Source organism: Chamaea fasciata, unplaced genomic scaffold (genome assembly GCF_029207755.1).
Source record: "Chamaea fasciata isolate MVZ Bird 193981 ecotype frontalis unplaced genomic scaffold, bChaFas1.0.hap1 SCAF_1, whole genome shotgun sequence".
NCBI lineage: Eukaryota > Metazoa > Chordata > Aves > Passeriformes > Sylviidae > Chamaea > Chamaea fasciata.
The window spans coordinates 76630779-76647446 of record NW_027094086.1 but is presented as its reverse complement, the minus strand read 5'-3'; the positions used below and the strand labels follow the sequence as shown (position 1 = coordinate 76647446).

At 35.5% G+C, this 16668-nt stretch overlaps 1 protein-coding gene across 2 annotated transcripts in view; it reads left to right on the top strand.

Annotated features, from left to right (window-relative positions):
- Window positions 1–2239: 2239 nt before the first annotated feature.
- CDH18 (cadherin 18) overlaps window positions 2240–16668 on the top strand; it is a 159842-nt gene continuing 145413 nt past the window's right edge. For both annotated transcript variants that reach the window (XM_066186460.1, XM_066186452.1), the window contains exon 1: window positions 2240–2547. In XM_066186460.1, the coding sequence (XP_066042557.1) occupies window positions 2320–2547 (228 nt within the window). In that variant the 5' untranslated portion in view covers window positions 2240–2319. The remainder of the gene's footprint in view (window positions 2548–16668) is intronic.

Here is a 16668-nt window from a genome sequence, read left to right as displayed (position 1 = left end):
CACAACTATCCCCACAGTTTTTATAGAAGGAAGTTTAGTAGTAATAATCTAAAATACATTTTAAATGTGCTATTCTGAGAAACCTCAATGCACTTTACATACCATTTTTAAGTTATTATCTGCTGCTTGTGGTCTTATGAATGGCTCCCAGGAATTTATCAGGATGAAAACAAAGGGAAGAAAAATAATGCTTGAATGGATAAAAATAAAATATTAATATTTTGTGAGATACTTCCTAATTTTAATGTATATCTAAAATATAACAATGACTAATCTATTTAAATAGTTCATCTGTATATATAGAAACCTATACAAGGAAACTGCATGCTTCAAGGTAAAAAATTGTTTCAAACAAGAATCAGCAAAGAATGCAGAAAGGCAAGGAAACTAAGGAAGAAGCATGATATACTCAGAAAAAAATGTGAGACCCAGAAAGTCTGGTTTGTGTCCCTGATCTAACTTAGACATCACACAACATTTAACTGTAAAGAAAAAATTCTGTTAAATCACATTTGAACTTATAAGAGATAATTATTTTTCATGTTGTATACATCTTTTCTGAGATGAAATGCCAGGATTTTAAGGGAATGGTGTCTTGGACTTCACAGGGATTGAGGGGAGACTACAGTGCTATGGAAACAAGAACTGTGTAATGCTAAATGTCTAAAAATTTATTTCTTCAGTTGAATATGCCATACAGAGTTTCTTTTTGAGCTCCTGCACAACCACATGAGAGTAAATTTTTTTCTTTCCTTCACCAAAACCCACTGTCTTGAACTGAGTACTAGCAATGGAAAATACATCCTCTCTGTCTATTTCTAATGTGCAGTAGTCTTGAAGTATTCTTCCATTGTTCTGATGGGGAATTGTTCTCACCTAAGAGGTTTGGGCTTCCATTACGGACTTGAGAGAAACATAAGTTCAAAAAAATTTCAGCCAAAAGACATCTAATAAATTTTCTTCCACTGCAGTATTTTTCTGTCTGATTTCCAAATTCTTGTTTGGTTCTCTTTTAGGGATTTTGAATTTATTCTGTTGGGTTCCTGTGAAACCAATAAACAAAATTTGTTTAATTTTGTTTCTGTTTATATAGCTTATGCTTCTATTTATTTAGCTTTATGATGCTCAAAGAAAACCAATATTGGAAGATTCCAATTTTTGTAGCCTCGGTTGCATATTTTCAGACTCCTGATGAACTGACTGATATGAAGATAATCTTTGACCAGTTCAGTCAAATAATTTTGACTGCACAATAAATAAATACAGTCAGATAACTGAACAAATTTGATCAGATAACTGAACAAATAGTTACCCTAATGTGACTGTTTCTCTAAGGTTGAAGAAATATTTTACTTTCAAGATACTTGGCTTTAAGCTCTCCATCAACTTCCACATTTTATTATTATAGTATAAAAGGTTACATTTTCCTTTTTGAGGTTGAGAAAATATTGTCAATATACTGAAAATACTGATATCAAAACAACCTGAACTTCCTGTCAGTATGATGTAATTTTATGATGTCCTAGATTATATTATTTGGAATTTATATAAAGCACAAGGTGTAAAAATGCACATTTTGACTGAAGCTTCCTGTCCCTATGCTCTAGTATTGACTCAAATTTCCAAAGCCCATTTTGGTGGCATTCTTTCAAAACCCATTATAGACTAGGTATTTTTCATCAAACTGGATGTCTGTGCAGTGTATAGAACATCAAAACCTCATGATTTAGCGATCATTGTTTAATGACACTGTAGCAGTGATTTTGTTCTACTGCCAGACTAGGTCAATGATTTGTAGGTAAAAGCCAAAGGAACTGTTTTGAATCATCCAGGTTTTAGTGATGTGAGTGCTTTTGTAGCTTGTGGGAGCCATGCTAAGTCTTACGGTATTTTAACATGAACAATGAGGAAATACTTTTACATGAAGGATTGAAAATAAATTTTTAGTTCCAATGACAGTTTTTGACTGACTGCATAGTACAACTTTGAGTGTAATCGAAGGTCAGAAACTTGAAAATTGCTGGTTTTAGTGATGAGTAAATGTCTTTCTTTCCTTTTCATATTAGATAGAAAATGGCCGGCTGTGGAACTCTATTGTGAAGACCGCAGAAGAAATACCAATTTTTCCAGTCAGCTTTTCATAATGTAAATATAATTTGAGCTTTCCCAAATGGGCAGCTAAACCATGAACAAGGAGAAAAACCCAGTTGGGACTGTATTTCTGAAGCAGACTTCACCTTCTCTCTCGGGAACTTATTGAAGGATTACAGCTGAAAAGGACAAGAGAAAGAAAACCTTGAACAGGAATCTTATCCTACAATGAGAATTACAAGTACATCTTGTATCTGCCCAGTCCTAGTTTGTCTCTGTTTTGTGCAGAGGTGTTATGGAGCTGCTCACCATGGCTCCATCAAGGTGACCAGAAATCAAACCAAACACATAGAAGGCGAAACAGAAGTGCATCATCGTCCAAAGCGTGGATGGGTGTGGAATCAGTTCTTTGTTTTAGAAGAACACATGGGACCAGATCCTCAGTATGTAGGAAAGGTAAGGTAGTTGTTTTCTTTTGGCTTTGGTTTATTTTTTTCCATTCCCTGATATGTGGCACTGATAAGAGACAAATCATTTATCTCCTTAGATGGCACCTCCTGTTTTAAAGGAAGATTACTCTTGAATTGCTACATATATTTACCGTGAACTTGCCAGTTGCCTGTGTATACTGTGTTTATTATCAAAAAGATATATGAAGGTATATAGGATGAAGATTCTAAAACTGAATAGAATAGTTTTTATTCTGAACTCAGCTAAATTCAAAGTGAGTGCAGTTGATCCTGTTACATCAGTTTCCAAAACCCTAAATGCACGGGGTCATTGCAAATTGCTTTTCCAGACTATTTCAGAATTATATTCAGTTCTGCTTCAGAGAATATTACAAATGCAATCTAAGACCCATAGGGTATTCATTCTACTCTGAGTGTAGGGTGGAAAAGGTTTCCTCCATAAAGAAATCCTCTGTGGTTTTTTTCATGCAAGGAGACACAAGGTCTGTTACTTGTTAGAGTTCCTCAGCAGACTGTGAGAACAGGCCCTGCATTTATGTTCTGACATACAGAGTGAGATTCAGACATGAAGTTCAGACTATTGTAATTGAACTGAAGCTTGGCCAGCTAAAATCTGATTCATCATGTGCAATGTTGTCTATAGAGTTTGGGTTTTAACTTTGCATTAAATAACACAAAATTCTCTATATGCTTAAACTGATGATATATGACAGAGGAAGTTTTGCTCTCCCTGAAAACTGACTTGTTGCATTATGATAGAATATTTTTATTAGATAATCTACATGAGTCCCAATTTCCTTAATGAAATCAGAGAAATGCATAGAATATGAGGGGTAAAGGAAGATGATTAATGGGGAAGAAGGTATGGAAAAATAATTATTTCATTTTCGTTTTCCTTGAAATTGGGAATTCTGGAAATTATACTGTAGAAAGATATGCAAGGAAACCAGCAGCTTCTGAAATCACAGATGTCTGGTAGTGAGGGCTTCCAAATTTGAACAGTATCATATGAACTAAAAATAGGAAGTGGAACAACTGTATTTAAGAGTCTGTTAACACAGACGCTGAAAAAATATTATGTTATGCTAAATTTTGTAAAATACAAAGTATTTAAGAATACAAAAAAATATTGGGAAATGTGATGGAAATTTTAACTGAGAAAAGACCTTTCTAAATGGAGGCAGTGGTTTGCATTGAAAGAGAAGCTTTTAAAATGGATTAGGGGATGAGGAGATATGCCTTCAGCTCACTTTATACCGAGTAACATTTTCATAAATTATTTTGGAATAGAAAAATTTTTGCAAAAATATTGTTGATGCAAAGCTTTGCAGGAGAATCAAAACATTGTCTGGAAAGAGTAGATATTATGAATATGATTTGGATATAGAAATAAAGAGTAAAATTCAGGAATTCGGAGCAGTGTAATGAATTTCTGTTGTACACTAATGATGTATTTTAATTGACAGAGGAAGAAAAAGATCTGGTTATCAGATCTAATGTCATGCCTTAAAGAAGGTGAATGTGATACTAAGCTGCAAAAGCTGATATATAAAAAACAGGGATAAAGAGCACTGAAGCCATTGTGGAAAATAATGTTAACCTATTTGCTACTCTGGTTACTTTTGGCCAAGAAAAATGGATTTCTATGTGAAGCTGTACAGGAAGAATTGAACTTTATAGCTGGGATACTAATGGAGAATAAAATATGCTTGTTTACTTACTTCCACAAATAAGAGAGGAGAGCATATATTATTCTATAAATATACCTCAGAATAAACCACAACGAAAAATAAAAGATATTTAAGTCGATTGCAATTTTACTTTAAAAAATAAGGTTTTGGTGGCCATGAGTTAATTTAGAATTAATATTTAGTTAATTTAGAATGAAAATAAGAATAAGTCAGATTCTGAAAGAGGCTCCTAACGGGAAGAAAGAAAACAAAATTTGAAGGGGTTTCAAAGTACAGTATATTTGTCTTTATGAAAGCATTTATAAACATGATTGCATGTCAGAATAGAAGCCTGGATTCAGTGAGCTAAAGCATGGTCCCTTTCAATTTTATGTTCTTATGTTACTATTATAAATTTCCTTTCATCCTCTGACCACTCTATTAATGCCACATTTACAGAGATCAATGAATAGAATTTCTTTCAATCCTTTGTGGTCAAAATGTGACTGCATGCCTTGTTGGAGGACATTTCTCCCTCTGTACTTACAATTTTTTCTCCATTTTCCTCAAACAATTCCCTCTGGGTCTCATAATTTTCTACTGAGAGTACTTCACAACATTACTAAGCTTATATTTTAAAAAGCTTTGTGGAACTTAAAAGCAACTGTACTCTATTTTCCATTTGGTGTGATGATTCTGATGATCCGATTTGAAGAAGAGATCAATTATATTAGTTCAGGCATATACTTTAAAAAAAAAAAAAAAAAAAAAAAAAAAAAAAGCCTGGCTGAGACTTTTATAATATTAGTAATTAGCAAAATTTCAGTAGTTAGTGATCATTTAACATTAAAAGCAGACATTTTAGAAAAATAGATTTTTTTACCAATGTTGCATTTAATTGTACACACCTCATCAAGGTCTCATTTAAGGTCTCATTTTGCGTGCCTTTAATTGGACTAGTAATTTTCACTAAAGCCCCTCAGTTATAAAAGAAGTCAGTGCCCTTTTATTCCAGGCTTCTGTTGGGTTACAGCATGCTGTCAATTCTGTCAATTATTAATTCTGTAGACTACTCTGCTTCACTGGTGAGAGTTTTGCCATTTGAGATCTGTCCTTTCACATATTTCACACCCAATTTGGGAGTAACATCACAGAAAGCAGAGTCATTATGTAGGATGGTGTTATAATGCTCAGAGTCATTGTCATGGAAATGTGCAGTGAGGACAAGAATAGGGTAGGCCTGCAATATAAACGGGTAAGTTTTCTCATTCTTACTGTGAAATGACTGTCAGGAGGATGGATTAATTTACTTCCATCATCATAAAAACAGTGTTAGGGCAACAAGTTATCATTACATTTTAATATCAAGCATACCCCCCATTCCTCAGTCATTATTCCTTTCCCCTATGAAAATATCATTTGGAGAATTGAAGTCTGTATAGAGCTAATCCCTACTAGCCATACTCACAAGGTTTTTCTAGGAACATGGTGAGGCACAGGTCCTGGAAAAATGAGCTTATTGTAGAAATGAAAAATGAACCTTTTGTAGCTATTGTCTGTGGTTCTCAGATTATTGAGCTGGTTCCCTGCTGTTGCACTTGGGGTAAGTCTTCAGTCTTTCAGAGTATGTTTCACCAATGAAAGAACCGCCCCCCCCAAAAAAGTTTTATATTTAAAAAGGTATCTTTAGAGTGTTTTAAACCACAATTATTTCTTTTACCAAAATTATTAACTATTTGTATACAGTTTCTGGAAAACTTCTGAATGATAAGTGCTATCTGGAAATGTTAGTTCAGAGAGACTATTCACCTGCAGGTGCAAGTATGTGTGTGTATGTGTCTGTGTGGGTGTGTTTGCAATGCAGAATCTGTGAAAATTTGAGTAAGGAAGATTAAATATTCTTGTCTCAGATAAGTAGCTTGAATGCACAGACTGAACTTTCAGTTATATGAGACTTCTTGTCTTTTGTGTGTCTCTGATGTAAATTATTCTAATGAAATAATAGCCATGAGCACAGAAAGGAGCAGGGTTAGCAAATACACTGTGACCTGATGATGAATCAGTTACCTACTGCACCAGCTCAGAGGGATGAAGATTTTCCTGCAGATGTCTGGAAAACTTGAGTTGTAGTACTGCAAACTTATAGATTTCTAAGTTGTCAAGGCTGATATAGTTTACGTTTCTCTTGCATTTTCTGCATGTTTCTAGGTTAGACAACTCATGTCTCAACATTTGGAAAAAACATCAAACAAAAAATTTTAGGAAAGAAGCAAAGCAGACTACGTGTTTCAGTCCATAACATTCTTAATTTTGAACCTTCACACCTCTGTCTCCAGAGGGTCTGCTCCTTCTTAAAAGGATATTTCTTAAAATCAGTTGCATTGGAAGCAAGTCATATCTACACATTTGCTGTGCTTTTTACTCTGGAGAGGGAAGTAAATAAGCAGCGATAAAACAAAGATCACTGCAGATTTGTGGCTGAGTTGAGTCATGCTATTAAGACTGAATAGCAGAGGAATATGACTGTCACAAGACTGACAATTTATCTGTGAACTGTTGGGATCTCTGAAATACCAAACCTACACCTCTTAATCCACTTCAGATGTCCTCTAAAGGGTAAATGGGAATGACTGTTCAGGTATTCAGATCTGCATTGGTTTTCAACTGCTTTTTTCTTTCCTAATTTGGGGAATGGCACCTTAGTTCTTACATCTTTTCCTGTAATGCAAAAACAGTTTCTGATTTGTGTTGATGTAGGAGATAAGGAAGTATGGAACAGCTGGAAATGAGTGTAAGTACAGGAAAGGTGAGGAGAAGGTAACAATTAATGTGTCTTGAAATTTTTGTACTGAAAGTTAGATTAGGAAAGTAATCCCAGGTGTGATATTGGATTTACAAGATAGTAATTCTTTTCATTTATCATTTTATTCTTGAAAACATAAATTCAGCATAACAAACCTGTCATTCGAAATTATTTTTTTGCAAAGTAATATGTGACACATCATTGCAATAAGTTAGTTCTAATACAAGACAGTGAATCTAATCTTCCCTGACCATATCAAGAGAATTTTGCATCTCTGATTTAATGACAGTTCGGAGACATTATATATGTTTTGGCATAAGTTCCAGAAGAAACAAAACTAGATTTTTAAATTTAACAATTAAAACATTTTTATTCAATTTTAGAGGTTTACAAAAGGTAAATTGTATCAGATGTTTCAGCATTTTTAGCATAAGCAAATAGTTCCAAAATTTTTTTTGATAAAAGGAGTTTTATTTTATAGTAGATAAAATTAAAAGGAGACTATAGATAGCATAAATCTAAATATTTTGCACATGATTTGTTAGCCATTTTCCTGCCTCTGTAAGAAGGTAGAAAAGTGGTATCAGCAACAAAAGCAACTTCTCAAATAACATGCATCTCACTTTCTACGTTTTAGATTGGTAGTTTCACAAATAATATATTTATATAAAATAATTTTCCTCTATACCTGGGGAAAATGTAGTAGCAAGAAGAACATAAAGAATAAACCTGACATCAGTATAGCACAACATTATATATTATATATTTCATATTAGCCATCTCTTTTTCTTCTGTAATTTTTACAAAAAGCTAACTCAATTCAATTTTCCAATGCCAAAACTTTCCCAAATAAAAATGCATGCATGTGTACTTGTTTTGCCCTGAGTTCTGTTTTCACAGACAACTTTGCTGCCTCCTACCTCCATTTGACAAATGTTATTTAGTTTCACACTAAAAAGTTGAGGGCACACAATTTGAATTCTACAAGTCATAAAATTCTGCGGACCTTTACATTTTTATGGTTTTGTTTGGGGTTTTTTTGAGGGTTTGGGGTTTTTTTTGGTTTTTGGGTTTTTTTGTGTGTGTGGTGGTTGTTTTTTGTTTTTGTGGTTTTTTTTTTTTTTTTTTTTTTTTTTTTTTTGTGGAATCTCTAAGTATTCAAAGGTTATTTGGGGGAAAATCAGATTCAAGAGAAGAAAGGGCTTTCATCAGCTTGATCAGTCTGACTTTCTTCCAGTGTGTCCAGCTATATCTGAGGTTTCCTGAAGCATAGCACTGACAGGGGCATTTTGACTTGACAGACCAACAACCAAAGAAACAGAAAAGCATGAACATATTGAAGTTTAGTCCTAGTCCAAAGACACAGGATAAAGTGTTTACCTTGTTTAACGTCATTTAAGTCAACATGAAATTGCACCAAAAAGAAACTGGCTCTTTTATGTCAAAACAGCTACATTAAATCTAATATGTCAAAATAATAACTGTTTTTGTAAGGAAGCTTTATAGAGTCTGTCAGTTCTATATTGCAAAACATCAGCTCTCTATGTGGAGACTGTTATTTAAATTAATGGTTCAAAATAATTTTGTCAAGATGATCTAATCTTCTCTGAAGTTATTATAGACTGAAGAGCTCTGAACAAAACTTGATATTTTAATATATTTTTTACTTCTTATCATTTCATGAATTTGCCACATCAGTAGCCGAGTTCTGTGACTTTCACATCTTCTTTATACTGAACGACGACATTGATGAAACCAAGATCTTTTATGTGGAACTGTCATTTCTCAGTTAAATGGTTTAGCAGTAATTTTTTGAGGGGAGATCCAGCCATGTTCCCACCTAGCCTTGTTCCCTCCTTTATATATATATATGTGTGTGTGTGTGTGTGTGTGTGTGTGTATATATGTATAGTTTTGGTCATGATTCCGTTTAACATATCGAAGCGCTGGCTCTGGGGCAGTGCCGGGGCTGCCTGGGCCAGCCCCAGCGCAGGGCCCGGCTGAGCCCCTCAGCCACGGGCGGGCGGGCGACAGCCCCGGGGAAAGCCTGGGCAAGGGAGGGGCAAAACACTGCCGGCAGCCAGGACTGAGCCAGGGGAACCCAGCCACAAACAGCCCTGCCAGCCCCGAGGGGACAGCGGGAGCAGGGACGGGGGCAGCAGAGACCCGGCAGGAATGGCCCTGCGGCCTGGGAGAGACCCCGGCGGGGCAGCGCTTTCCTGCGGCTACTGGGAAGGCCCCAGGCTGGAGCAGGAAGCGTGTGGAGAAAGGATGGGCAAAGAGGATATACTGTGGGCTGACCACAGCCCTCCATTCCCCATCTGCATGTGCTCCTAGGGGAGAAGAGAGAGATCAGTCAGGACTGAAAGTGAACTTGGGAAAAAAGTCTGGTGTGGGGCGAAGTTGTTTCTAATTTTTTGTTTCTAATTTTTTGCATTTTTTTTCCCTCAACATCCAACTCTATTTTAATTGCCAGGAAATTAAATTCAATTTCCTCATGTTAAATGTGCAATAGTGACTAGTCAGTGACCTCTCTGTTTTTTTCCAACCTATGAACTTTGCTTCATCTCATTTTCTCCCTGTGATGTCAAGAAAGAAGACTGAGAGAGCAGCTGGGCTGGTGTTTAGGAGCCAGCCAAGACTGACCCACCACGAAGCTGATGGTTACAACATGCCTGCTCTGCAATTGCTTCTTTAACTTATGCCGTACTCTGAATGCATAGCCTCTTAGCCTTTGACAGTCTTTGTATCAAAACTATGTAAAATAACCACATAATTGGTGTCTGTTTAAAAACAACAACAACCAAAAAAAACCACCCAAAAACAAAAACAGAAAAGAACACAGATAAACAAAAACATAAAAAAGAGATGTTACACCAATTACACACGTCAGATGTAGCAATGAGGAAACAAAGATAATTCTGCCTATTTTTATATTAATCATGAGCTTAGTAACATTTTTTTAAAGGATATTTACTCTCTAATTGTAAATCAATAGGTAATGAAGCTGAAGGTATGTGGATAAACTCAAGTGTTAATTACCACATCAGTTAATTCTCAAGTATCTTCTTGACCTTATTTTAAGAGAGGTGCTCATTCATGTTCATTGTCTGTGTAACTTTCAACACCCACATGCCTTGTCTTTTAAAAGACTCTGGTACATCATTTTGTTATTAAATATAGTTTATCAACTCATTCAGGATGTATTTGTAAAAGGAAATGTTGTCTACAAGTGGCTTATTTAAACACTGACAGGAACACTTCTGTTGAATGATTCAAACTATATTCTAAATAATTTTATTTACTGTATAATAAGCTACAAAAATTTGAAACAGTGACATAAATTCAACATCAAAATTAGATCTATTTTCATCTACACCGATGTGACAAATGAAACCATCCAGAACATGCTTTTCTGGCCCGCTTTTCTAAGGTCAAGATGTTATAACAGAATAGGAATTTCAGGTCTAGTAGTTTATTAATTACTCTCAAAATGTCTGAGAAGGTGAATATGAGACTGCAATATTCCTAGGCTCAATTGATCTAGTCAAGGGTGATTTGTATACCATATTTTGAACGTCTGTAAAGATAATTATTCAGAGCTGTAGACTTTGAATGTGGTGCCTTCTCAGCAATTGCTTCTTTGCCTTAGGATTTACATTGGCTAGATGTTATCTTTCAAGTCTCATAAAAAATTTATATCTAATGCCCAATTTATTTTTTTTCTGTGTGTTCTAGAACACATGCATATTTTTAATGGCAATAAAAATGTGTGAGACAATAAGAAGTAAAGCAAGACAACTGAGGTTTAAATCTAAAAACTCTCTGTAATTTCTAACCATATAACACACAGTCTATGAAACTAAAATCACAGTGATGAATGTTGAAAGGAAATGCCATTGTAGATGTTTAATTTCTGAAATATACTAGGGTTTTTTCCTTATTATAGTGGAAAATTCCAGCCTGTAAAAACATGAAAGCACTATTTCAAAATATTTTTTTCTTACTTTTTCTGCCTAGCTGGATTAGCTCTGGTTGGTTCTTGGGAAGCAGTTAGTTCTTATTTAAATAGTTATTCCCTCAAATTTATAATCTGCAATTTAAACATACATTAAATAACAATAAGAAGAACACAAACATCTTTGTTTCCAAAGAAAGTGCGGAGGTGGTGTCTGCATTCAGATTATGCCTAATGGTATACAGTCAAGAACCTGAGCAGTGATTAATCTTTACATCTGAGATTAGAGCAGAATAATTTTAAAGTCATCTTTGTATTCCTGTGATCTTGGGTCCATTTGCTAAAAAGTCTGTTCTCTCCAGATTTTTTTTTATGTTTTCTAAAAGATGAGTTGCCTGTATGGAGCTATTCAAGTGAGAAGATAAAACTGTTATAGAAATGTTTTTCTGCAAAAAAGTTGTTATTAAAGGGCTTGGGGAATAAACTCACCAGAAGAGCTTGTCCTACTACTGAAGAATAGTGGTGTAGCTGTCCTGTATTTGAGCATTTGTTTCAGGTCTTAATTTTTCCTCTTAGAATATTTTAAATTTTTTCAGCAGATTACAAACAAACAAAAATTTCAATCAACAGAGTTAATAGTTTGTATTCATAAACTTACACTTTGGATTTAAGTCAGGCTTAGTGTATAATTAATATGTGTGGCATGAGATCATTGCATGTCCTTGTCTGTTTTGTTATCAGATACGTGTAACCTTAACTGTTGCCAAAATGTGTTTATTTTCTCCCTGTGAATTATAATAATTCATACTTAAGCTATCAGTATAAAAAAGACAGCCTTTCAAAGTTTCATATGAAAGACATACTAATAATTGCAGTTCTACTAAAGACATATTTTAATAATATTTAACGGTTCCACTTGAGATATGCTTGTGATACTGTTAAAAGAGTTGCTATCCAACAAACCCCCTCCTTTACAATAAGAAAGCCTTTTCAGGAAAGTGTTTCTGTATATGTTTGCAAAGCAAATAGAAAGGTTTAAAGCTAATATAAATATAATCCACTTTGAATGCATGGTCCATTTTTACTTTTTTTTAATTAGTAAGCTTTTTTAAAAGTGTTTATTGTTATATATATATTACTACTTAATATTAATTATAAATCTTAACTGTGAAAGTCAATAAAGAAATATAATTTTGGATTTGAAGGTATTGTAGAAGCAATGTCTGCACACTCTAGATATATGAATACTTTCCATCTGAATACTTTGGGTGAAATCATGGCAACATAACTTTCAACAAATCAAAGAGCATCTAACATCTGTATGGATGTTTCAGATGTAATATTAAAATTATGAGAACATCGTCATTCTGACTGAAATAACAAAGTAGCTGATGTTCAGATAGATTCTAAGCCAGGAAAATTACAGCAATGATGGGAGACTTCACTTACTCCCTGGAACAAAGGTTGAATTTCACACTGAGCTTGAACCCTGATATCAAAAGGCTCTAAGCATAAAAAATGGCTGCCTCATAAGTTATCTAGTCATCAATCTAAAACAGAGGAACTAAATCTAAATTTAGGTAATACACGAAGCACATGCGAAATACCCGACAGAAAGATATGAAGGACTAAAGGAGGTTGGAATAACCAAATCATACAGTAGTGAGGGCAAATAAAGGCAGAGCCTTCAAAAAAGTCTGTTTCCAAATGAGAGAAATAGAAAGGATTGAGAAATCTTACATGTTAATTGTAAAGCAAAATAACCCATTAAAGTGAGTTTGAGGAAAAACTGTCAATAAAAAATTCTTCTTTAGAAACACGAGGATGTGGAAGCCTATCAGAGGCTGCTGTAACTAAAGACACTTCTGGGACATAAAACGTCTAAAGAGAATAAAACAAGACTGTTGCTGGAAAGCCAAAAGAATGCTTTTTAATCTCTTTACTGAGTGAGACCATGAACAGTTATTTTATGAGAAATGCATCAAAGGTGAAGTCTCAAACTGAGCACTGTGGGAGAGATATGAAGCAAATCAACAAATGAACAGTAGTTATCACACAGACCTGCTGCAATAACCCAGGAAGAAATACCTAATCAAATAACTTTGGTATATAGATATATAAAACTACTTTGGTATCTGAGGACGAAAGTGTGCAGTTATAGCAACACAATAAACAAACAGAAAGCAATCCCAAAAAATCCCCAAAACTTGCATGTGGGGAAAAGCAATGCCACTTAGTATTTTAAACTATTTGTGGGAAGCAGAGTGAATAGCTAGGTGACAAATTTTATTAATTATATCAAGCTGAGAAGAAAAAGGGAAAGACCAACCATAATGAAGTCCAGCAGAAAGACCTTACAAGAATTTTATTTGACTGAAATTCAATACAGATAAAGATAGAATGAGGCACACGAGAAGCAACTGAGTTGAGTAGTTTTAACTGTGTTGACAGTTACCACGCATTAAAAGGACTGAGAGGTTCTATGATCTCTAAGATAAAACTCCATCAGCTAAGTGCTTGCAAACAATCCAATGAACAAACTGAATATTAGAAATCGTTGGGAAGGGAAAAAAATCCTTCACTTTCTTTCCCTTCCTTCCTTCCTACAGGCAGTAGGAGTCATATAAGAATGCTGCCAAAACCATGAAACCCCAACCCCCAAGACATTTACCAGCTAAAAAAAAAGGTTGACAGCCTAAAAATAAATAATCCAGTTGGTCATGTATGAAATTGGTGAAACTGCTTAGTATATCATTATTTGATATTTAATGCCATATCAGTTCTCCTAATTAGTCTCTCAGTAATGAATTGAGGTAATTCAGCAGGTAAAAACTATGGCACATTCACAGAAAGGCCATGCATTCAATAAATCAGAGCTGTATGTCCACAAATACAGATAGCTCAGATAAATGTTAACAAAAATCACTTTTGCCTGCCACACATCTATATCACAAGGGTTTGTTGTGACACTTAACATTATTTCAAGCTTGACTGTGTCAGAGAATATCAGTGATGAATCCAGAATTTCCAGTCCATACTCCCTTCTTAGAAAACTTTTCCTCTACATGTCTAAAAGAGCACTAGCAAGTCTTGGTTTACATTTTATTTGGAAGAAATAGTTTCTCAATTTTCTATCTATATTGCATGAAAACATAGTGTGTAGAAGGGAGTACAGGTGACCTCACCCCTGATAAGTAACAGCTATAATCAATAAAGATAAATGTGATAAAAGGGAGTGGGTTAGCTGCTGAGGGGAGGATCATGAAGGAGAAGGAGCCTGTGGAGAGAGAATCACTGCTGTGAGGTCAGTCTGGGTCTGCAGTTAGCGCCTGTTGTTGGAACCTGCAGTCATATTCTACCTAGGTAAAAGCCTGCAGTCAGAGTCTGCAAACTGATATGTGCAGTCATAGGCTGCACATGTGCAGGAAATAACCAACAGTCAGAGGCTACAAGGGAAACCTACAGGAGGAGCTTGCCAGAGTCAGCGATTAGTTGGAGTCAGGATGGCTAAGCTTTAAAGAGGAATAAACCAAGACCCTTTTCATGCTGTGATAAACAAGAAGTCTGTGTCTTGGCTCATTTCTATCCTCTAACAAGAGGGCTGCTACAACAATAGTGATATTATTCTTTCCAAGAACAAGAAATAGTTTTCATACTTAAAGAAAACTGACAATCTACAGTGATTCATTCAAAGTTTATTTGAATCATTAATAATAAGTATCATGTAAAATTTGAATGGAGGTTACAGGTAAAAGCTAAAATATGTGCAGTATATGGTAGTATTTCTTTAAATATTGACTACAGTTTGTTAGGAAAAAGAATTCAACCCAAACCAAAAAGCTCTTCTGTCTCATAAATGGCTGCTGATACTCAGTAGACCCAGTTCAATGCACTGTTTAGGAATTAAATCATATTGGTTTCTTGTTCAATTTGTTTCTTTCTGTCTTTGACTTTAGGGTATAGATATACATAGAAAATCACATCCCACTGAGAAGCGTCTGTGTATGAACCCTAAACAAGTGACACCCAGAGTTCGCTTCCTTCTATATGCCTGTTCAAAATAAAAGCACTCTTAGGTGAAAATTCTCTAGTTGCTCTTAGTTGTTGCCACTTTCTTACTTATAGAGCTATTAACTTTTACCTTGGACTGTACTGTCTTACATCTTTTATGTATTACTTTTCTCTTGGTGAATCAACTGCAGAAAGTGATAGTTTTTATTAGTGACACCTGTACATCCCTCAACTATACTTCCCTAATTTCAGGAGGGATATTGATAATTGTTACAGTGGTTAATAAAATAGACAGAATATGGTGAGTTGGAAGGGACCCACTATGATCATCTAAGTCCAACTCCTGGCCCTGCACAGGAACTCTATCCTATGAGTTACACCATGTGCTGAGAGCAATGTCCAAACACTTATTGATCTCTGTCAGGTTTGGTGCTGTGACCACTTTCCTGGGCAACCTGTTCCAGTGCCCAAACACCCTCTGAGTGAAAAATCCCTTTCTAATATCTAGCCTACACTTCCCTTGACACAATTTCAGGCCATTTCCTCAGGTCCTGATACTGGTCACCACAGAAAAGAGAATCACTGCGTTCCACTCCTCTTCCCCTCGAGGAAGTTGCAACTGCACATGAGATCTCCACTCAGTCTCCTCTTTTCCAGGCTGAACAGACCAAGTGACCTCAGCTGCTCCTCATAGGGCTTCCCCTCAAGGCCCTTCAACACCTTTGTAATCTTCTTTGGATACTCACTAATAGTTTAATATCTTTCTTACATTGTGGCACCCAAACCTGCCCCCAGCATACAAGGTGAGGCCGCCCTAGTGCAGAGCAGAGCAGAGCAGGACAATGCCTTCCCTTGTCTGGCTGGCCATGCTGTGCCTGATGCCCCCCCGGACAGAGTTGGCCCTCCTGGCTGCCAGGGCACTGCTGACTCATCTTCAAGACCCCCAAATCCCTTTCTACAGCACTGCTTTCCAGCATCTCATTCCCTAGTCTTTCTGAACATCCAGGATTTTCCCATTCCAGGTGCAGAATGAATGCATACGACCTAATTAGCCAGCATATACAAATGTACGTGAGTGGAAATAAGATGGTTAGAGTAATGCTTCTGATTGTTTCACAAAAAAATACATATTGTTAAATAGAAAGTTAGGGGTTTGTTTGTTTGTTTGTTTGTTTGTTTGTTTGTTTCATTGTCAGCCCTTTGTAGCAAACCATGATTTAAAAAGCTCTAGGTAAAAATGTGATACAAGTATCAAGCCACATAGGCATCCCTGAGAGAATGTGGAAGTTTCCCTTCTGGTCCTGTAGATACTGAGTAGTAAGATAACTTAAAAGCTTCTTGAAAATTGAAAGACCCATTTCTGATATCAATAATAAGTATCCTTCCCATTCCCTCCTCCCCCCCAAAAACAAACAAAAACCAAACAAACAAAAAATCCAAACAAAAAACACCAAACAAACAAAAAACCCAACAACAACCTGAGAACTTAAAACTGTAATAAGACTCTTAATCCAAAAAAATTATCTATAATGTTTCAGTCTCTTGAATACCAAGTGCAGAAAAGGAATCTTCTCTGTGTGGGAGGGTGTTCCAGTTTGTCAGCCCTTCTGATTTACCTTGAATAAACTTCTTTTGAAATGTTCCTAATTTTTCAAGGTATTCCCC